This window comes from Bos indicus, chromosome 22 (genome assembly GCF_029378745.1).
Source record: "Bos indicus isolate NIAB-ARS_2022 breed Sahiwal x Tharparkar chromosome 22, NIAB-ARS_B.indTharparkar_mat_pri_1.0, whole genome shotgun sequence".
NCBI lineage: Eukaryota > Metazoa > Chordata > Mammalia > Artiodactyla > Bovidae > Bos > Bos indicus.
Window position 1 is genome coordinate 55,405,573 of NC_091781.1, and position 23,522 is coordinate 55,429,094.

The 23,522-nt window shown below is 44.2% G+C and overlaps 2 protein-coding genes across 22 annotated transcripts in view; one reads left to right on the forward strand and one right to left on the reverse strand.

Annotated features, from left to right (window-relative positions):
- ATG7 (autophagy related 7) overlaps nt 1–23,522 on the forward strand; it is a 293,009-nt gene that overhangs the window by 141,197 nt on the left and 128,290 nt on the right. For 9 of the 21 annotated variants that reach the window (XM_070776856.1, XM_070776863.1, XM_070776857.1 and 6 more), the window contains 2 exons: nt 8,648–8,770; nt 9,606–19,098. The exons of 2 other annotated variants lie outside the window; for them this stretch is intronic. In XM_070776856.1, coding sequence (XP_070632957.1) covers nt 8,648–8,770; nt 9,606–9,764 — 282 coding nt within the window. In that variant the 3' untranslated portion in view covers nt 9,765–19,098. 10 more of the 21 variants (XR_011563074.1, XR_011563076.1, XR_011563075.1 and 7 more) reach the window with 3 other exon arrangements.
- Nucleotides 822–7,288, reverse strand: LOC139178705 (histone H2B type 1-C/E/F/G/I-like). The gene is made up of 2 exons (XM_070777267.1): nt 7,254–7,288; nt 822–1,473 (listed from the first exon to the last, which is right to left on the reverse strand). Exons 1-2 carry the CDS (start codon nt 7,286–7,288, stop codon nt 1,092–1,094), a joined length of 417 nt encoding a protein of 138 aa, XP_070633368.1. The 3' UTR covers nt 822–1,091.

Sequence of the window (23,522 nt, forward strand, 5' to 3'; positions counted from 1 at the left end):
TGGTTTTGGGGGTAGATGCTCGAGAACTTCCAGGGGGACTCCTGAGGCTCGATCCCACCTTTGCATATGCCGAGCCTCCTTCCTCATGACCTTTGCCACGGGCGGAGTTCCTCACGCTGGCTCCCGGCAGCTCTAGTTTTTGACATACTGGTATGTTTTCTTAACTTTGTTTCTATTTTTATTTACATTATGAAATTAGATCAGTTTACAGGAAAGAACTAGTTAACCTTAAAATCTCATTTCAGACTTTTTTTATCTTTTCAGACTCACTTTTTAAAAATTTTTATACATTTTTGAAAGGTTGTACTCTGTTTGCAATTATTACAAAATGTTGGCTGTATCTCCCATGTTGTACAATATGTCCTTGTAACCGGTCTTGTACTGAATCGTTTGTACCTCTCACTCTTGCACCCATAAATCATCCCCTGCTATTATGTATCTTGAACTCAGAACTGTCCTCCTTTTTAAAGTTTTGACATTGTAAAGCCTGTATCTAAACAGAGGAAGTTAACAGCAACTGATTTAGTTAAGATGATAGCTGCATTTCCATAGGAAGCTGTTTTCTTATCCATTATCTGGTTTATATCACTGACATATACAGAAATAGAAACAAAGTTACCAACCATCTGGTTGATATTTAAAACCGATCAGCTCCCTATTACCAAGACAGTGAGGCAGAGTGTTTTCTTCAGTCCCCGTGGCAATTCAGCGTGCCGTGGGGAGCGGCATAGGCTTCTTGTTGTTCAGTTGTGTCCGACTCTTGGTGACCCCACTGACTGTAGCCCATCAGGCTCCTCTGTCCATGAGATTTCCCAGCAAGAATACGGGGGTGGGTTGCCATAGTTAAGTAAGGAAAATTGTGTCCATCAGGAAAGGATCCATATCTTTAAAGGAGTTATTATTTCTCTACTTAGCAAACTCTCCTAGTATCTTTAGAAAGTGAAAGAATGAAGTTTCTCAGTCGTGTCCAACTCTTAGTGACCCCATGTACTACAGCCCACCAGGCCCTCCGTCCATGGGATTTTCCAGGCAAGAGTACTGGAGTGGGGTGCCATTGCGTTCTCCGTTAACAGCAGCTAGGCGTGTTATATTTACTTGGAGCTGGTATACTTTGTGACAGCCTCAGTGCCCTCGGACACGGCGTGCTTGGCCAGCTCCCCGGGTAGCAGCAAGCGCACGGCGGTCTGGATCTCCCTGGATGTGATAGTCAAGCGCTTGTTGTAATGCGCAAGGCACGATGCCTCGCCAGCGATGCGCTCGAAAATGTCGTTGACGAAGGAGTTCATGATGCCCATGGCCTTGGAGGAGATGCCAGTGTCCAGATGGACTTGCTTCAGCGCCTTGTACACGTACATGGAGTAGCTCTCCTTGCGGCTGCATTTGCGCTTCTTGCTGTCCTTCTTCTGGGCCTTGGTCACAGCTTTTTCAGAGCCCTTTTTAGGGGCAGGAGCAGACTTAGCCGGTTCAGGCAGTCTATAATGACAACAGCCAACAACACAGAAAGATCTTGAAAAAAAACTTTAGAATCTTTAGAATACTTATAACCTTCTTATACTTATAACCTTATAACCTTTTAGAATACTTATAAACTTATAATCTTTAGAATACTTACAACCTTTAGAATACTTATAACCTAGTATCTTTAGAATACTTATAACCTTCCAAAATGTAATGTGTATAAGACCACATATTATATAATTTACTTAAGAGGTATTATATGTTTTATGTTTTATGACAGGTTGTTGCAGTGCTCAAATTCATTGTGATACTTTTTTTCTGTCTCTTTTTTTTTTTTTTTTTTGATAATTTAAAACACATTTTTTTCTCCTTTAAGATTGAGCTGTTTGTGGAGGAGGAAAAAAATCCTCCTACATTTTATAAGCTGCTTATACTCGTAACACAGATTAACTTCCCAGCACATAAAGGGAATACTGGAAAACTCTTGCATGATTAAATATGCCCCTGGAGGGTTAAGTTTTTCCACATATTTTTCAAGCCAGAGCTATTAATAATGTTTCAGCATCAAACTTTCTGTACATCCTGATTATGGGGAAGGCCTTCACTCATTCTACCCTGGCCATTCGTTTTTTCCACTTCGTCCAGATTTATAGCACTACAAAATTATCTGTGGAAACACAGGCTTGAAACCTCCAGGTTTAATTAAGATCCAATAACGAGTCATCTCTGGAGTTACTCCAAATTTTTTTTTTTATCAAAGTTTTTGTCCATTTTTCATTCCCATGTCTTTTTTTTTTTTTTTGCCTTACTGGAAACCTGGCACAAAGAAGCCGCTTAATGAGTTGAATAGTTCACTCAGAAATAAGTGATCACTGGATGGACCTAGAGATGATCATACTAAGTGAAGGGAGACAGAGAAAGACAAATATCATATGATATTGCGTATATGTGAAATCTAAAAAAATAAAGATACAAATGAACTTATTTACAAAATAGACTTCCACAGACAGAGAAGACTTATGATTAACAGAGAAAACTTATGATTATGGTAACAGGGGTATGGATAAATTAGAAGTTTGGGATTAACATGCACGAGCTACTATATATAAAATAGATGACCAACAAGGACCTATTGTATATAGTGCAGGGAATTCCACTCAGTATTCTATAATAACCTATAAGCAAAAAGAATCTGAAGAAGAATAGATACGTATGAACCACTCACTCTGCTGTATATCTGAAACTAACACAACATTATAAATGAACTATGTGTCAATTAAAAAATAAAAAATCGCAATATTAATGTCATCTCTCTTAAAAAACAAAAATGGGATGGTCACTAAACACAGAGCTCTTGGCAGTTTGAAAAGGGTCACCTAATTTCTATGCACATTTTTCCTGAGATAACATTCTGGTTTGTAAGGAATCTCCTAATTACTGAGGAATTCAGTTATTAAATGCTTTTTTATCCAGGCATTGGGTTGTCAAATTAATTTCCTGTGGCTAATCGGCCAAAGACTGCACTTTGTTGATGCCTTGGCATGTAAGAGTCACCCCCTGCTCCTCCACCTCTCCAGGATTCCGCTTCTCCATGCCTCCCGCCTGCAGGTCTGTGCTCAACAGCCTCAGACCCCTTCATGACTACTCACTCCTGTCGTTCAGTCGTGTCCAACTCTTTGCGACCCCACGGACTGCAGCAAGCCAGGCTTCCTTGTCCTTCACCATTTCCCAGAGTTTGCTGAAACTCATCTCCATTAAATCGGTGTCGCCATCCAACCATGTCATCCTCTGTCACCCCCTTCTCCTCCTGCCCTCAATCTTTGCCAGTATCAGGGAGTTTTTTAATGAGTCGGCTCTTCTCATCAGGTGGCCAAAGTATTGGAGCTTCAGCTTCGGCATCAGTCCTTCCAGTGAATTTTCAGGGTTGATTTCCTGTAGGATTGACTGGTTTGATCTCCTTGTTGTCCAAGAGACTCTCAAGAGTCTTCTCAAGCACCACAGTTCAAAAGTATCAATTCTTCAATACTCAACCTTCTTTAGGTTCAACTCTCACATCTGTACATGACTACTGGAAAAACTACAGCTTTGACTATATAAACTTTTGTCGGCAAAGTGATGTCTCTGCTTTTTAATATGCTATCTAGGTTTGTCATAGCTTTCCTTCCAAGAAGCAACTGTCTTTAATTACTCACTAGCGCCTCAAATTATTTGACCCTTTCTGGCCAGTCCCCAAGCTTTGATGGATTGTTAAATTTGAGTTTGGGGAGAAAGATAATTTTTGTCCTGAATGGGGTTTTAGGTTGTCAGTACTTTTGTGCACCACTAACCACCTGCCCCTCTCCCATTCTCCACCCTGCTGTCCCAGACCATCACTACCCTCCTCCAGCTCCATGGCCCACCACATCCCCTTCTCTGGCAGCAGATGACCTCACCGCCTGACCCCAGAGCTGACTGGCCCTCCCTGGACCTTACTGTCCAGACCCTAGAGCTCCCCAGCACCCAGCTCCCTGTTCTCCTTAACTTAGCACTGCGGCCACTTCCCTGGTCCCTACCTACACACTTGCTGTGCCCACGAGGAGCCACTGCTCCCCTCCAGTTCCAACTGCCTCATCAGGACATTAGAGTTCTTCATCCTTTTCTTTTAAGACCTTTCTCTGGCACCAAAGGAAAAAAAAAATTTTTGAGATTTATGATATTATATGAATAGGTAATATGTGTACATGGTTTAAAAACACTCGAGTAGTGTAAAAGAAGATACAAAGGCAACTACTTGTTGTCAGGCGTGTGTGTGTGTGTGTTTGTGTGTCTGTTCTTCAGGGATACTATATGCAGAAACAAACCCCTGCATATGTGCATTTCCCTTGCTTCCTCTCCACCACCTTTATTTTAAAAGCATCAGTACTAGATTCATACTCTGGATATTGCTTTTTAATACATTTCTGTCTTGGAAGTCAGTTTATATCAGTACTGTAGAAATGCCTCATTCTTTTAATGCATCCTGATTATGTCTTTGACCGTAAATATACTGCAGTTTAGTTAGTCAGCACCTTTAAAGGGGTGGTTATTTCGAATCTTTTGTTGTTGCAAATGGTGTTCCTGTGAGTATCCTTGCACCTCAGCCTTTGTGCCCATGCAAGTAAAATATTGGAGAAGGAAATGGCAACCCGTTGTAGTATTCTTGGTTGGAAAATCTCATGCACAGAGAAGGCTGGTGGGCTACAGTCCATGGGGCCAAAAAGAGTCGGACACGACTGAGCGACTGACCAACGACAAGCAGGATTTAAGTGGGGATGGGGTGGGCATGCCACTGAAGAGTCAACATGCTCATCATCAGATTTTCTTTACAATATTCACCTTATAAAAAAAAAAAATAGCTAAATATTGAAAGGTTGTTGCTGAACCACGAAAAACGCCGGGATACTTGGGCTCCAGAGGAGAACTCAGTCTGGGACCAGTGACGAGACTTGATTGCTCAGAGCTTTTGTGTAATAAAGTTTTAACTGAAAGTATGAAAGAGATAAAGAAAGCTTCGGACATAGACATCAGAAGGGGGCAGAAGGAGTGCCCCCTGCTAGTCTTTAGCAGGATGTTATATAGCTACTAGCAGTCTGCTAATTAGAAAAAGGAAATGCCTCAAAACCCAGAGAATGGCACCAGGCCCCTCACCCACAGCATGCATTTTGAGGTAACGTGGGCACAAGGTGAGTTGTCACGGGCTGACGTGAATCTTGAAGAAAGGTAGGTTTCCAAGCAAATACAGTCTCATTAACATAGCTTAAGAGAAGATTTGCATGAGTAAAACATGCTGGTTTGTTTGCATACTGGTTTGCAACCTACTTAAAGACAGAGTCTAGGGTAAATACATAGTTTGTTAACATAGCTTAAGACAAACATATCCATAAGAAAAATATATTGGTTAGCTCGAGGTTTGAGAAAAGTTAAGTTCAGGTGGAACCAGGTGTCGTCATGGCAACACAGAATTTGAAGAGAAACGTCTCTTTAAATTTGTATAGAGAAGGGAAAATATAACACTAGTAGTTTGTTTCCTCCTGCCGCTTGAGAGAAAGAGAAAACATGTCTGATGCTTGCAGCCTGTCTTCTCCATTTGGAGACCCTTGGCCTTCCTGCCTGTTACCCTCTCAGTATTAAAGAATATTGGAAGCGGGGAGGGGATCACAAGTCTGCAAGCCTCAACAACAGCAAAAATTCTTTGACAAGTCTTTGAAGTGGAATTGCTGGATTGAAGGGCTTCTACATTTTCATTTCTGCATGGAGACATTTTTTAAAAATTCTTTTCTCTGTATTTTGTGTCATTGCTTTTCCAGCCTTTCCGTTCATGTGTTGATTTCCGGGATGTATCATCAGTGTCTGCTGTGTATCTGAAGCAGTCGTCTCTTTATTTACTCTGAGTTTTGAGAGAATTTCCAAGGCTCTGATTCACCGTGTGCCTTCTGTAATTCACAGTGATCATTGAATTCCTAAGTGTGCTAATCACTTTTAAGCAGTCATGTTCTTATATTGTTTTCCTCAAAAGACTACCGATCTTGTATCTTTTGATATTTTTTAAAATTAGCTAATTCCTTTGCTTTTGGCTGCACTGGGTCTCTGTGGCTTTGTGTGCGCTTTCACTAGCTGCCGTGAACGGGGGCTTCTCGTTGTGCCGGCTGCTCTTGCTGCAGAGGCTCCAGGGCACAAGGGCTCAGCAGCTGGGGCGCGCAGGTTCACAGCTGTGGTCCACAGGCCTAGCTGCTCTGTGTCATGTGGAGCCTTCTTGGACCAGGGATCAAACCCTTGTCCCCTGCACTGGCAGGCAGGTTTTTATCTACTGCGTTACCAGGGAAGTCCTTCTTTTGATCTTTTGATCAAAGGACAATGTATATATGAAAAAGTGCTTGATGGTTTTTCACAGGTGTATCTTTGTAACCAGAACCCAGATAAAAGAAAAAGTTACCAGCACCTCAGGCCCTCCCCTGTGCCCTCTTCCAGTTCCAGTCCCTCACTGCACAACCACACTCCTGACTTCTAACAGCACAGGTTCACTTTTTAAAAAACTACATTGTTGTAATCCTGTAGTGCACACCGCTTCTCCCTTCTTTTGTTTACCGTAGTTTGTGAGAATCATCTATATTGTTGCTTGTAGTCGTCGTACGTTTGCATGTCCGTGTGTTATTCCATTGCGTGAATAAGCCACAGTTTGTTAATTCAGCCTACTGTTGACGGACACTGGAGTAGTTCCTTGTTGGGGCTGTCGTGAATGGTGCTGCTTGGACACTTTTGTTCCGCTCTTCTGATGCGCCTCTGTGCACATTTTTTTGTTTGCTGGTATTGTTCAGTCGCTCAGTCATGTCCGACTCTTTGTAACCCCATGGACACACCAGGCTTCTCTGTCCTTCACCATCTCCCAGAGCTTGCTCAAACTCATGTCCATTGAGTCGGTGATGCCATCCAACCGTCTCATCCTCTGTCGTCCCCTTCTCCTCCTGCCTTCAGTCTTTCCCAGCATCAGGGTCTTTTCAAATGAGTCAGCTCTTCGCATCAGGTGGCCAAAGTGTTGGAACTTCAGCTTCAGCATCAGTCCTTCCAGTGAATATTCAGGACTGATTTCCTTTAGGATGGACTGGTTTGATCTTGCAGTCCAAGGGACTCTCAAGAGTCTTCTCCAACACTGCAGTTCAAAAGCACTGATTCTTCGGCACTCAGCCTTCTTTAAGAATCTCTTGGTCACAGGGCATATAAATATTAAACACCTAAGGTGGTTATTTTGTCTTCCCATGAGAACAGTGGTTGTTCCATACCCTTGTGAGTACTTGGTATTTTCCGTCTTGTTCATCTTAGCCGCTCTGGTAGCTATAAAGTAGCCGTTCGTTGTGGTTTTTAGCTGTCACTTGTGATGTTGAGCAACTTTTCATATGTTTATTGGCTGTTTGGGCAACTTTTTTGTGATATGCCGATGAAATTCATTTTTACATTAAAAAAAATCATTTTTAATGCATTTGACTAACTGGTGGGTCTCATTTCCCACCTTTTGTCCCTTCCTTTCCCTTTATCCTTAAAATTTTTTTTTCTTGGCTCTTCTCTTGCCTATAGTTTTGTTTGTTCTTCTATTAATTTATTTTTAATTGAGGATAATTGCTTTACAGCGTTGTGTTTCTGCCCTACAGCAGCGTGAATCTGCTGTAAATATACAGGATCCGCCCGCCTCTTGAGCCTCCCTCTCAGCAGCAGCCTCGCCCGCCCCCCTGGGCCATCGCAGAGCACAGCTGCCCTTTCTGTGCCGCGCAGCAGCTCCCCGCTGCCGTCTCTGTTACACACGGTGGTGGATACAGGCAGTGCTACGCTCTCCATTTGTCCCACCCTCTCCTTCCCCTGCTGTGTCCGTCATTCCAGTCTTGAAGTCTCTGTCTCTATTCCTGCCCTGCAAATAGGGTCATCAGTGCCATTTTTCTAGATTTCATGCATATGCGTTAATATACAGTATTTGTTTTTCCTCTTTCTCACTTACTTCACTCTGTATAACAAGCTCTAGGTTCATCCACCCGTTTCCAACTGACTCAAATTCATACCTTTTTATGGCTAGTATTCCATGGTATATATGTACCACAATTTCTTTATCCATTCATCTGTCAATACACAAGGAAATAATTGCCTATTACTTTTCTCCTAAAAAGTGAACTTTAGAATCAGCAACCTCTACTCTTCTAGAATTTTTAGTGATTTGCATGTAACTTATTTTGTCTGAGAAATACTGTCATCTGAATTGGAAGATGGTATTGTCGTTCTTTCTAAGAAAGGGAAAATGATAAATACTAAACCCTCACAGTTGTTTGCCTAACAGATTGATTTTTCCCATATTTAATTTTTAATTCTTGTTTTAGTTCCATTTTTTGACAGGTGATTATTAGAAGTAAAAATCTTTTAATATGCATTTAAATCCTACTTCCCCCTTAACATATATCTAATATACTTCCATGGTGGCTCAGACAGTAAAGAATCCACATGCAATGCGGGAGACCCCGGTTCAATCCCTGGGTCAGGAAGATTTCCTGGAGAAGGGAATGGCTACTTACTCCAGTATTCTTGCTTGGAGAATTCCATGGACAGAGGAGCCTGGAGGGCTGTAGTCCATGGGGTAAAAAGAGTGGGACATGACTGAGTGACTTAACACTTTCACTCATAAATGTCTTTACAGGTTCTCGATCAGTATGAACGAGAAGGATTTAATTTCCTGGCGAAGGTGTTTAATTCTTCGCACTCCTTCTTAGAGGACTTGACCGGTCTTACATTGCTGCATCAAGAGACCCAGGCTGCTGAGGTAAGACTTAAGACAAAGATCTTGTTCAGAAGACAGATGGGTCTAAAACCTGTTTGATATTCAGATTTACAGAAAAGGAAGGAAGTGGTTAATTATGAATGTTTTCCTTAGAACCAAATTGCTAAGTCAGTCTGCTGGCCGTGAGTAAACGAGCCGTTTGCAGTTGCTGGATGCTGCTGTGTGCAGGTTTTTGTGTGCTGGGTGCCAAATGCACAAAACTGCTGATGAAGAAACTGCGGGCTATTGATTTCCAAGCATCCAGGTTCTTTCTATCGGGCAGCATGCCTGTGGCCAGTGCAGAGTTGGCTGTGATGTGCATACATCAAAATGCAAGTCAGGGAAGACACTGGACTCTGACCATGTTCAGCAAGAAGACGCCTGGTTTTTATTTCACAAGCGAATCCGCCCTCTTGGGCCACTGAAGCCCACCATGAGGTTGCCTTCTCAGTTACAACCTAAGAGAGTTTTGTTTTGCTTGCCGTTTAGAATATTTTGCAAATCTTAATTTCCTGGGTTGCTACAGTCGTGGTTTGTTTGTTTTTTAAAGACTGGGATTACAGGGTGGATGATCATTTTGCTTTTCCAAATGCTCGATGTTCTCAGAAAATAGTATGCTGCGTATGTGTGGCACTGCCTGGTCACTTGGCAAAACAGTTCCTCAAGGTGGATGCTTAGTCGCTCAGTCGTGTCCGACTCTGCGAGCCCATAGACTGTAGCCCGCCAGGCTCCTCTGTCCATGGGATTCTCCAGGCAAGAATACTGGAGTGGGTTGCCATTCCCTTCTCCAGGGGATCTTCCTAACGCAGAGATCGAACCGAGGTCTCTTGCATTGCAGGGGAATTCTTTACCGTCTGAGCTACCAGGGAATCCCTCAAGATGGATGAATGAGATTAAATCAACACATCCCCCCGACTCAGCCCTCTCCCACAGTAACCTAGGTAAAGAAGCTCTTAGGAAAACGTGGCCTGTCATAGCATTTCCTCAAGTAACATAAGAAACGCTTGGGTGCCTATGTCCTTTGGGAGTAGGACGTTTGCAGAGTTACCATCAGCCCCTAGTCCTGCTCATTGATTACCGTCTGGGGTTGTGTATCCTCACTACTGGGGGAGGCCCCAGGGGTCAGTGAATGGTGGGCCAGCCCAACACTGGACTAGCTAGTGGTGAAGACTGCTGTTTATAAGAGTGGACCTATCACCGAGTGTAGGAATACCACACAGAAATACCCAAATGAAATCTCCCGAAGCTCCCAGCAGATGGAAGTAAGCGTTTTCACCTCATCATGAGGCGTGATGGCACTTCTCTAGTGCTTGTCGTGGAACTGAGAGCGATTCTTCTTCGTCTTGCCCTGCTGTCCTCTGGGCGTCCAGCAGATGCAGTCTCCCACTTGTGACCTGTGATCAGGCCCCCACAGATCTCTTAGCCTCATTCTCAGCAGATGACTGGCGTCTCTGCAGGCCTTTAAGAGATTTTCCCCAGCGCTGTGATTGGCTTCCCAGGGAAGGTTCAGAATGTTAGGTTGATCAAGGCTGCACTTCGTCCCCTGAGCAGGGCTGATGGTGAGGGACTAGTGGCGTGTGACTAGTTGGCGGGGGAATTTTTCCACCCACCTAGAAATAATTCACATACTTCTCTTTGGTTGCCTAGAAGAATTGCAACTTGATAGCGACCCCATCGCTGCCGCCTACCATGTTTCACTCTTTAGAAGCAGACCGGATGCTAGGATAAAGGGTATATTCGTTGATCAAACCTGGCTTGTTTTGCGCTTTAGTTGGTCAAACATCAGTTGCCTTTTCGAAGACCCAGAAGGAGAAGGAGCAGTTTAAGAAAGCAACAGCAGAGAGATGGTAGGGCAGGAAGGGGGAGTGACCTCATCCACAGGCTGAGTTTTCTTTCTGAAGTTTTCCTCCAGTAAAGTACGTTTCTAGTTTTGCAGTCATAGCCGCACATAGGTTTTAGATTAGAGGTGGTAACCTGGCTGGCCTGGGACCAGACACGGCTTACACGTGTGTTTTGTTTGGCCTCCCACGCGTTAAATTCTGAATGAAGCCAACATTTTAAAAATTATGAGTTTTACATAAAAATGTGAGTTTCCCCATTTCCAACTTCTTTGAAAGATCCGATCTGGCAACCCCAGGCCTGCATTCCTTAATAGTGATAGTTAGCTGGAGCCAAAAAGCCAATTTTATAGATTAAATAATGTGCTTGATACAAGGTTTTAAAGGCATAAAAAGACTGTGTGGGAAGGAAACCTTCCTCCCCACCTGTCCCTCACCACCCGGTTCCCTTCGTGGAGACGAACACTGCTGTTGCTTTCTTGCCCGAAAGATATTCTTAAGTGACGGTGCTCTGTTTTGAAGATGCTTTTCAGTTGATGACTCTTACTGGTATTGGAGTTTGCAACCCTTATCTTAGAAAAGGGTTATTCTTTTTCTTCAAAAACTCGAAACAGGACTATGTTTTTCAAAACAGAATGCTTACCAGCAGACCTCCTGGCAACAAGAATCATTGTCTTGCCTGTGTTGTTCTACTTGACTGGGAAAAGGGTGTGTGTGAATAAATATGAATATCAAAAGATACCCACATACCTGCGTAAAGGTCGTGTGCTGATTTCCACAGTTGACTTTCAGTACGTTTACAGATATTCAGTAATAAAGACACAGACTTCTGCATCCCATATGGAAAAGTCCCAACTTGTTTTAGCGATGCAAGGAAAGAAAGAAAGAAAGTGAAGTCGCTCAGTCGTGTCCGACTCTTTGCGACCCCATGGACTGTAGCCTACCAGGCTCCTCCATCCATGGGATTTTCCAGGCAAGAGTACTGGAGTGGATTGCCATTTCCTTCTCCAGGGGATCTTCCCGACCCAGGGATTGAACCTGGGTCTCCCACGTTGCAGCAGACGCTTTACCCTCTGAGCCACCAGGGAAGCAATGCGATGAGGAATGCCCAATTAATTCTCTTCTTGGACTCACTGGTTTCATTCGTCAACATCGCAGTTGCAAAGGATTCAACCAGATAATTATATGTGACAGTATCATTTTATACATTGTTTATAAAATATTTGTACAAATGCTAGTTTTGCAAAAAAAAGAAAGCCTTTACTGAACATCTTTTGAAAACTCACTAGCAGGGCACTGTGCTCGTAACCGAATACAAAACTTAGCAAGACGAGCTCACAGTGTGCGCAGCAGAGACGCAACTACTGAACTCTAGTGTCAGCAAAAACGCCTTCGACATTTGCATATTAGGTGCTGAGAGAACTGTTACTCCTGCCTGGAGGAGTAACTATGTCAACAAAAAGCTTTCCTTGGAAGGGACCGGATTTTCCAGTTAGTTGGGATAGGATAAGTAGGCTGTCTCTGAAAAGATTTGGGCAGGGAAAGCGTGGGGGAGTGCAACAGGAGAGGGGGGCCAGGGTGTCCTTGGAATAAAGGTCTCAGAGGCCAGGAGTCTAAAATATGTTACTCAGATCTTGAGCATTTAGTTGGAGTTACCCGATATCAGAGACTGTTTGCTTCTGTTTGGCCACACGGGTCTGTGATACTTGGCACAGGCTTTCTCTAGTTGTGGTGAGGGGGGCTATTCTTCGTTGCGGTGCGCAGGCTTCTCACTGTGGTGGCCTCTCTTGTTGCCGAGCACAGGCCCTAGGGCACGCGGGCTTCAGTAGTTGCGGCTCCCAGGCTCTAGAGCACAGACTCAGTGGCTGTGGCACACGGTCTTAGCTGCCCCATGGCCTGTGGGATCTTCCCAAATCAGGGATTGAACCCGTGTCTCCTGCTTTGGCAGATGGATTCTTTACCACTGAGCCACCAGGGAAGCCCTGAATGCACTTTTCAGTAACAGCTTCATTGACTTACAAGTCACGTACCGTGGAGTTCGCCCTCTCAGCATGTCCAGTTCAGTGCCTTTTAGTACATTCACAGTCCTGCTACTGTCACTGTCGAGCTTAGTACCTTTTCATCCTCACAAAAAGGAACTTTGTGCCCACTGAGCTGTCACTCCTCACTCCCGCCTTCTCCTTCCTTCCAGTCCTGGTGACCACTAACCTCCCTTCTGTCTCTGTGGATTTTCCTATCCTGGATATGTCACGTGTTGTTGCTGTTCACTCACTCAGTCGTGTCCGACTCTGCAACCGCACGGACTGCAGCACGTCATGCTTACCTGTCCATCACCATCTCCCCGAGCTTGCTCAAACTCCTGTCCATTGACTCAGTGATACTATCCAACCATCTCATCCTCTGCTGCCCCCTTCTCCATTTGCTTTCAATTTCTTCTATCATCAAGGTCTTTTCCAATGAGCTGTATCTTCATGTCACATGACCAAAGTATTGTAGCTTCAGCATCAATCCTTTCAATGAATATTCAGGTTTGATTTCCTTTAGGATAGACTGGTTTGATATCCTTGCAGTCCAAGGGACTCTCAAGAGTCTTCTCCAACACCACAGTTCAAAAGCAGACAAGGCTTGATCGCTCAGAGCTTTTGTGTAATAAAGTTTTATTAAAGTATAAAAGAGATAGAGAACACTTCTGACATATAGACATCAGAAGCAGGCAGAAAGAGTGCCCCCCTGCTAGCCTTTAGCAGGAAGTTACATACCTACTAGCAGGCTGCTAATTTGAGAAAGGAAGTGTCTCAAAACTCAGACAGTGACCCCAGGCCCCTCCCCCACAGCATGCATTTTGAGAACATGGCCACAAGGTGAGTCATCCCAGACCATAAAATGATTGACGTATATCTTGTATATCTTGGAGACAGGCAGATTTCCAAGGAATAACATAGTCTCATTAACATAGCTTAAGAGAACATTTGCATGAGTAAAACATACTGGTTTGTTGAATAAAACAGACTGGTTTGTCAAGTTGGTTCTCAGTCTTAGGCAAACCAATCTAAGGTAAATACATCGACAGGGAGGCCTGGCATGCTGCAGTCCATGGGCTTCCAAAGAGTCAGACGTGACTGAGCGACTGAACTGACTGAAGGAAATACATAGTTCATTAACATAGCTTAAGAAAAACATTTCCATAAGAAAAATGCATTGGTTAGCTCAAGGTTTGAGAAAAGTTAAGTTCAGGTAGAACCAGGTGTCATCATGGCAACACAGAATTTTAAAAGAAACTTCCTTTTAATTTTGTATAGAGAAAGGAGAAAAATCTTGATATTTGTAGTTTGTTTCCTCCTGCCGCTTAAGAGAGAGATTTTTTAAAAATGTCTGATATTTGCAGCCTATTTCCTCCATTTGGGGGCCCCTAGGCATCCTACCTGTTACCCTCTCATGACATGACAACTGGAAAAACCAGCTTTGACTATACAGACCTTTGTCAACAAAGTCATGTCTCTGCTTTTTAACACACTGTCTAGGTTGGTCATAGCTTTTCTTCCAAGGAGCAAGTATCTTTCAATTTCATGGCTGCAGTCACCATCCACAGTGATTTTGTAGACCAAGAAAATAAAGTCTGTCACTGCTTCCACTTTTCCCCTCTCCTATTTACCGCAAAGTGATGGGACTGGATGCCATGATCTTAGCTTTTTAGTGTTGAATTTTAAGCCAGCTTTTTCACTCTGCTCTTTGACCTTCATCAAGAGGCTGAGTGAGCTTCTGTTGTGGCTCAGACAGTAAAGAGTGTGCCTGCAATGCGGGAGACCCAGGTTCGATCCCTGGGTCTGGAAGATCCCCTGGAGAAGGAAATAGCAACCCACTCCAGTATTCCTGCATAGAAAATCCCATGGATGGAGGAGCCTGGCAGGGTACAGTCCATGGAGTCTCAAAGAGTCGGACACGACTGAGCGACTTCACTTTCAAGAGCCTGAAACCAAAGTTAAGGCCTTTGTGTCTGATGTCTGTTACTTAGCATGATGTTTTCTAGGTTCATCCATTTTGTAGCAGGTTAATTCCTTTCAGTTTAAAGAAAGAAAATGTTTCGTTGTTATTAAACTTTTTCATCTCCCTTAACATCTGTGGTCTCTCTCCCCAGATATGGCCCCTTTATGAAGGAGGAATGCAAAACTGATCCCACTAGAGATTATAGATCCCTTTATTTTCATTGAAAGGGGCACAGAGAGAATGGGTTGAGAGAGAGATTCAAGACAGTATCAACCACGTTTAGTGAGATTGACCCATGGAGTTTTTTGCACTCACCTCCCTCCCATCATCGAGTATCCAAAAATGATTGCCTTTGTACTAGTTTAATGATAGTGCTGTTGAGAGGAACACACAGATCGCCAGGTTGGGTCTGTTGGAAGAGGGCTGAGGAGCAAGGTGCAAAAAGGGGGCTGGCAGTTGGGGGAGAGGGTGCCAGAGTCACAGAGGTCAGTTTATCTTGGGCTGTGATGATTTTGAGGTAGTGGAATAAAGGAGTGAAAACAACTAGATGGTATTAGAGACAGGGTGGAGATACAGCTTAGAGAAAAAGAACAGAAATGGTAGCTTGGTTTAGCAGATAAAGTCCTCCTGTTTCATTTAGTACAGTGAAGAGAAGCTATAGACCAAGGATGCAGTAAAAATACTTACATGAAAAATATGTGGTGATGAATTAATTTTATCTCAACTTGTAGATTGAAAAATTTAAAACACCCACCTCATAAATTTTTCATAAGGAAAAGGTCTTAGGCAGAGATTGCTAGGTTCTTTATAGCCAGTTTAGCTCTTGGTAAGTACACTCTAGGTGGCCCCACTTAGCTTTTTACCCTCTTAAAATGTTGCTCTCTGAACAGGGAATTTTGCACAGAGTTCTGACCTTTACTTTCAAGACCCTGTTGCGAATGGTCTCGCATATTTAAAGATGGACCCCAGTCCCCCATGGCTCCTAGCTGACTGTTGATCCCAGTTGGAACCAGAGGAAATGACCCTAAAGTTGATGAAACACAAGACTTCCAAGTCACGGAGCCCTTGACATGCTCACCACATGCTCTTTAAATTGCTTAGCTTGTTGTAAAAAGGCCGAGTCTAATCAAACTTGTGAATGACTTAGCCATCTTTTCATAAAATTTGCTGTGACTTTCCTTCTTAGGGTTATTTTTCATCAAGTATCAGTTCACATGTACTGCTTTAGTTCCAACTGTGAGTTCAACATTGTGCTGTGGGAAATGCCAAATAAGTTTCAAACTCTATCTAACCAGAGAGAGAAAACACTGATTTATAGGAGTTAATAAAACAAGCTATATTGGTATATCCTTGAGATGTTCAAATTCCAAAATTCCATAACCCAACTTGCCTGAAATAGTTCATTCTCATTTTTGAAAGTTGGCAAGTTTCATGATTCCAGCATTAATGTTAGGCTACATTTTACTTGGCTTCCCTGGTGACTCAGATGGTAAAGAATCTGCCCACAATGCAAGAGATCTGAGTTTGATCCCTGGGTTGGGAAGATCCCCAGGAGGGGAAAATGGCAACCCTCTCCAGTATTCTTGCCTGGAGAATCCCATGAACAGAGGAGCCTGGCAGGCTACAGTCCATGGGGTCGCAGAGAGTCAGACACAACTGAGAGACTAACACACACACACACAGACACACAGACACACACACGCACGTTTTACTTGATGCTGTGTCATACAATTAGTTTTTAAGATTGCAACTATCGCATTCCTTTAAAAGAACTGTGTTTTTGCTAAGCACTACTTTCTTTCTGCAGAATTAGGGATTAATGAATGATCATTTAAAAAGTAAGTTTAGCACACCAGCTATATACCATAGGATGTAAAAATCATAATTTTTTTTTTTTTAAATTTTGATGACTGGCAATGAACAGGCCTGGGCCGATGGGTTGATTCTGAATTAAAACCCAGATTCTGACTCATCCACTACAGAATCCAGAATTCTAGAAAATAAAATGCCCATTTCTCCCATAGCTGGAGAGTCATGTGAAAGACATTGTAGTCATGTGATATGGCTTCATTGGCGTGACAGTTTACTATTCAGCAAAGTAAACAGCACAGTTAACAAGTGTTTCTGCTGGGCCTTTTGCACTGACACTGAGTTTTTGGCCTCTCCCCCTCACAGCTGGTTTTGATTTGGTTCCCGTGGAATATTTTTGTTTTGTTTTGTTTTGTTTTGTGTTTAACAACAGTCAGATATTTATGTACAGCTTCATCAAGAGCCTCCGATGACAAATATGCCTTTGGAGGCTAGTAGAAGCTGTGGGAAACCCCCGTGTCAGCACTTAAACCTGTTTCCAGTGGAGGGAAATGGCCCTGGGGACTGACCTAACCCGCTCGCGAAGCAGCGTCTCTTCTCCCAAGCCTTCTGCTAGCCCACTTCCAACCTGCACTGGCCCATCCTGACACCGTACCCTGCGTCGATTTTTCCTTATGAAGCAGTCCCTCGAGGCTCAGCTTTGGCCTTCTTTCCTAAGTAAGAGGGGAAAAGCAGAGACAGCAGGCAGAAAGCCATCTAATTCTTAGACTGGAAACTGGAGCCTGGCTTTTGAAATAAGGCTTGGCAGTATCCCTTCAGAACTCACTTCATAAAATGAGCCCCTTTTATTTGCTGTCAGAGCTATCTACATGGACCTGAGATGTTTAAATAAGCTGGTGTTAGGGACGAGCCAGTTGGAAGATGGACCGTGAACCTTGGGCACACTTCCACACCCTTTAGTAGAGGTGTCTTGGATGGCACAACCCACTTGGAGGTCTGTGGGGGAGAGAGGGGAAGAGCCATAAATGCTAAAAGCAGAGTTCAAACAGCTGATAATAAGAACTAGAACATGGACACTGCATCCTCTTTAAATTTTAGTCCCTGTTCTGCTAGTGTTCTCGTGAGGACTCGAGTCAACAGTTGGTGCATTGGTTACATCACTTAAGGAGATTGGAAGAAATGTGAAATCCTTTTTAGCTCCAGTAATTCAGTAATTTTGATTCAGTGTTCTGGTGTGACTGAGAAGTACAAAGATGGCCAGTTTTTATATCAGAATGTCTTCAAGCGTGTCCGTGTGATTCCTTCTCATGCAGTGTATCAGTGTCCTCTGGCATCTCGCATATCGGGCTGCCATTGCTAGAAACAGTTCTGAGACTTAGATCTCCCTTTAATCTTAAATGACTTCTCATACTCTGTATTGGTTGGTGTGTGTGTCACCATGTATATAAATCCTAAAAGGCGCAATCCAACTGAATAATGTACTTCCTTTTCCAGACTTAGGTATCCAGGACTTTTGGCTTCATCATAAACTCTGACCTCCCCTCATTACAATTGAGTGTGTTTATAAAACACGCCCAACTCACTACGTGTTCATATAACTTCCAAAGACAGATTCCCCAGATCCCCTTGTTTTAAGTAACGGCAGCATCCCTAGAATGTTAAATGTGTAATGTCTGAGGAATCTGTTTAAAACTTGGCCATATTGCACAGTAACACTCCCGGAGTATATGAAGGCCTGAACCTGGCCTGGTCAGAAGGCCTGAACTCATGGCCCAGCTCCGAGCAATGGCCACACCTGCTCTGTTCACTGTGTGGCCGGGCAGGGCCATGTGCAGTGGCCCCCTGTGAGACCTTGGGTCATTTGCTTCACTGAGCTTCCTTTTCCTTATTTGTTGAATGGGATCAGTAATCTCTACTCTGCACAATTAACTGTGAGCATTGAATAAGAAAGCACCTAACAAAGGATAATACAGATTAATTGGGAATTGGGCTCCATGAAAATCTGCAACTTTGTACTTCAAAGGACACTATGAAGAAAGGAAAAGAATTAGAGAATAAAGGTGTTTTTTTTTTTTTTTTTTTGAAATTCATTTTTCTGATTAGAAACCAATATCCAGAATATTTATATAGGGAATTCTTATAACTTAATAATAAAAAATCACTAATCCAATTTAAAAATGGCCAATGGATTTAAGGCAGGCTTCCTTGGTAGCTCAGATGGTAAAGCATCTGCCTACAATATGGGAGACCCAGGTTCGATCCTGGGTTGGGAAGATCTCCTGGAGAAGGAAATGGCAACCCACTCCAGTATTCATGCCTGGAAAAATCCCATGGACCGAGGAGCCTGGAGGGCTACAGTCCATGGGGTCGCAAAGACTTGGACATGACTGAGTGACTTCAGTGGATTTAAACTGACCTTTTTTTGAAGATATACAGATGTCCAATAAGTCCATTAAAAAAAAAGATGCTTGGCATCATTAACCGTCAGAAAAATGCAGATCAAAGCCACTGTGAGATACCACTGCAGGCCCACTGAGATGACCGTAAGAGATGAGAGTAAGAAGTGTTGGCGAGGTATGGAGAAATTGGAACCCTCACACACTGTTGCTCGGAGTGTAAAATGGTGCAGTCACTTTGGAAAGCAGTCTGGCAGTTCCTCAGAAAGTTAAATAGAGTTACCATATGGCTCTATTCTTCCCCTTTTAGGTGTATAAACAAGAGAAATGAAAACTACTGTTCACATAGAAACTCGTACACACACGTTTATAACAGCACTCTTGACCATAATCGCCAGAAGGCAGGAACCACCCACAGGCCCCGCACCTGGTGAGCGGACCGGTCAAATGCGGATGTGAGCTTGGAATCACAGTGGAGTCTTATTTGGTGATAAAAAAGAAAGGCGCATGTTATAAGGTGGATGAAGGATGAACCTTGCAATCGTCATGCTGCGTGAAGGAGGCCAGTCACAAATGGCCACCTGTTACAGTGTTTCATTTGTACGAAATGTCCAGGATTGAACAGTCCATGGAGTCAGAGCAGATTAGGCTTTGCTGGGAGGTGGGGTGTGTGTGGAGACTTGGGGGGAACGAAGAGTGACTGCCTCTGGGTAAGGGCTTCTTTCTGATTAGTGTTCCCTTCTTGGATCGTGATAATGATTGCACCTTGTGAATGTGCTAAAACCTTTGAATAATTCACATTAACGGGTGAATTGTGTGGCATGTAAATTTTTTCTCCATTAAATATTTTTGAAGAGAAAGCAAGCACCTGGCCCCGAGGCACATGCTTGGCGCTCCCCGGCTTCTGTCTCCTCCTCTCTCTGTCTGGGTCCTGGTGGTTGTGGGGATTTTCTGTTTGTGACAACGAGCCCATTGTAAGAGTGAACTTGGTGTAGATGTGACAACGATTTCTTCCATTCTTACTGTGCCTTCGTTTTCAAGCCATGGTCTCTGCACACCTCATTCAACCCTTTCTCCTGCCACCGGGAGCCAGTAAATACTTTGTTGAGTTCCCGTTGTTCAGTTGCTGAGTTGTGTCTGACTCTTGCAAACCCACGAACTGCAGCACGCTAGGCTTCCCTGTCCTTCACTGTCTCCCTGGGTTTGCTTTAACTGCCGTTCAGCCATCTCATCCTCTGTCACTTCCTCCTCCTGCCCTCAGTCTTTCCCAGCATCAGGGTCTTTGCCAGTGAGTCGGCTCTTTGCATCAGGTGGCCAAAGTATTGGAGCTTCAGCTTCAGCATCAGTCCTTCAATGAATATTCAGAGTTGATTTCCTTTAGGGTGGACTGGTTGGATCGCCTTGCAGTCCAAGGGACTCTCAAGAGTCTTCTCTAACACCACAGAGTCCACTGGTCAACTGCCTCCCTTGTGGGCTCCTTAGGAGGAGAAAGTCAGGGTCAGCCCCTGATGGAGGGGTGAAGGGAAGACAGGAGTGCCCTGTGGTCTGTTGTTTAAGTTGAAGTGGGCATTGGAAAGATCCAAATCCCAACCTGCCTCTGAATCTTTAAAATTTCACTCTTTGTTACAGGATTTTATTTTTTCCCCAAGATATTTGTGTGTGTGTGTGAGAAGTCTCAAACATACATAAAAGCTTACAGAAAAGTAAAATGAATATCCAGTACCTTCCTCTTGGATTTGTCTATTCATGTTTCGCCACACCTGCTTATCTATCTCTTGCTCTTTCTTTCCACACACATCACATGCGTATTCCATTTTCTCTTTTCCTGAACTGTTTGAAAGCAAGTTCCGTATACAGTGACACTCCCTCCCCTGTATTTTTTTTTTTGAATCTGGTAAACATACAGACACTCTTCTATGTAAATGGAATGCTGTTGTCATCACAGAATAAAGAACAATAATTCCATAACACCACCTAAAATCCAACACGAACTCAAAATTCCCCAATAGTTCACAGGGTTTTAAAGGCACCTTTTAAGTCATTATTTGCTTTCTCCTTAAGTTTGTATCTTTATACATAAGCAGTTTTTGAAATAACAATTAAGCATCAGTCCCTTGGTTTAGAAACTTGAGCATATCTGTTAAGCTCTCTTTGCAGCCTCATCTATACGTGAGGAGACACACTTCTCCCATTAGGCAGTATCCCCGCTGTCCTGCCGCCCCACACAGGCCTCTTCCAGTTGAGATTATCTCCTGGGCATGCTGGTCTGACGGAGGCAGTCCTGATGGCCAGCCCACCCCCGCATAGGGTCCCCAGTGCCTGCGGCTTTGAGGAGGTAGGAATGGGACTCCCGGAAGCCAAACGGGAATACGACGTTTAAACCACTGAGACGACCTTGACCAGCTAAGCTATCAAGTTGTTCCCCCACCACCATCGCCACCCCCCGAATTCTGTCGTCTCCTGTGGAATGGCATACTGAACAGCTTGTCCCGTCCTAAAGCTCTCCTCCTCGGCAGTTTGTGTGTGACTTTGAATTATAAAAGCATTAAGATACAGGAGTGCATTTTGTTGGGGAGGAGGGATTTTTCAGCCTGTGAGAGAGAAAGTGGGGATGAGGAAGTGGAGAGCCGCTGGCCCAAACTTCCTGACCGCAGCGGAGGGTCCTGGGAGCCTGGGAGGTGTGTTCGCCGTTTGGCCTGTGACCCCGATCCTAGGGGCTGTATTTTTACAGCTGACCCTTCTCACTTGCAAACATAACAGCTGCTCTGTGTTGTACTTGGGGGGTTTCCATGTTTTGATACTGTAAAATTAAATTGATTCTCAGTTCTGAAATCTTCATTTTGATCCATCTTGCTTCTCACCTTAGTTCTGGGAGAGCATAGAGGGACGGGGATGCAAAATATTCTATAATGTATATTTTTAGTAATATTGTTCCTACTTAAGCCTGGCTCCTGTTGGTCAGCAAATAATTTATTGACCCCTTTCCAATTTCATCGCTGGATGTGGATCCAAAGAGGAACAGGCCAGACCTTCCTGAGACTGGTAACGCGTAGCTGGGCACATGTTTAGAAGCCCATCCCAAGTCCACCCTGCTCCGTCTGTTCTCGTCCGTCCTAAACAGTTCTGCTTTCCTCTGGGGTCTTCATTGTAAATATGGGCATTCCAGTTACCAGATATTCCCCCCACACACAAGCTTGACATATTCTGCTTTCTAGATTTACGCCATCTTCTCACCAAACTACAGGTTCCATAAAAGAACTCTCTGCTCAGCGAGTCCTTCAGCAAACAACTAGCTGCTCAGCTTCCCTCACCACCACCACCCCCTAAAGGAAGAAAGAGTTTTGCCTGAGATTGGAGCTTGGGCTGCTCCTTTCTCCACAGCACAGCCATTTCTCATTGTCAGTTAGAACTCAGCTCTCCCTTCTCCCAAGCGTCTGTGCAGCATCGAGAGGCCACACCTCATAGGGTGGGGAAGGGGACCGCTCAGGCCATCTGTGCTGGCCAAACGTGGGGCCAGAGGCCAGCGTGAGGCCGCCTCTTTCAGCCCAAATGGGGACGGCCAGTCCACGTTGCTGCCTCGGGACACGAGCCCTCAGTCTCCACTGTAGTCTAAAAGTCCTTACCATGCTGAAACTTGCTGATGAACCCAGATCTGTAATTAGGGACATAAACGACGCGGTGCAGGCCTCACACAAGTGAACAGTTGTGGAGCACTATGGGCCCCTGTGGATCACTGACTTGAAGAAAAGGACGGGGGGAAAGCTGGTTGCTGTTGGACAAATTGCTACCAGATGTAGATTTCAATAAACACCACACTGCTGTCCCCTCTTGCCCGAAGGTGCTGTGAATTTCTCGAGGCAAAAGAGCAATCAGTAAACTGGCGACTGTCCCACTGAGAGGAGCCTCCTGGTGTCACTGGCCCCGGCTGCTCGTCCAGAGTGCAAGACAGACCCCCGGGGCCTCTCTCCCTTACCTGATGTGTTAAGGGAGAGTAATATACTTAAAATGCAGCAGCCGGATCCCACAGAACCTAAAGGAAGTCTGGAACTGTGGTTCAAATGTCACAAAAAGAAAGTGTCACTAGAGAGTGGAGGTGGTGCTTTAAGAGAAGATCAGGGGTTTTTCTTACATATGCTGATTGTAATAGCCTTGGGTGAACCTACTTCAGTCAGTGAATATTAATAACCTCCTGGGGTCACATGAAGAAAGCCCACTTTCCTTCTCCCTCACTGAGTCTACAGATGAGAGGAGGGGGGCATCAGCAGTCTTTACGGTGGCTCAGATGGTAAAGAATGGGCCTGCAATGTGGGAGACCCGGGTTCGATCCCGGGGTCTGGAAGATCCCCCGGAGAAGGGAATAGCTACCCACTCCAGTATTCTCATCTGGAGAATTCCATGGACAGAGGAGCCTGGTGGGCTACAGTCCATGGGGTCGCAGAGAGTAAGACACAACTGAGCAACTAACACTTTCACACTTTACAAGTAAATAATGGGCAGCCTTTACTGTCCTGGGAAGTCAAAGCACAGAAGCTGCGTGTCTGCCTTCACCAGTGCTGCCGTGGTCCAGCCAGCACCACCTGGGAATCTGAGATTGAAAGGCCACAGAGCCGTCACACTACTTTGTTGTCCCGTGAAGGGAGTGGGAGGAGACCGAGACAGAGAGAGGGAGGGAGAGGCAATGTGACCGATCGCAGCTTAGTTTACTAACACACTCCTCATGTTCCTTAG

Excerpts from the sequence above, each read along its gene's own strand:
- LOC139178705 (XM_070777267.1), bottom strand. The coding sequence starts at position 7,288 with ATGAACAAGACGGAAAATACCAAGTACTCACAAGG. Across the intron at positions 1,474-7,253 it reads AATACCAAGTACTCACAAGG|ACTGCCTGAACCGGCTAAGT; the intron begins GTATGGAACAAC and ends TTGTCATTATAG.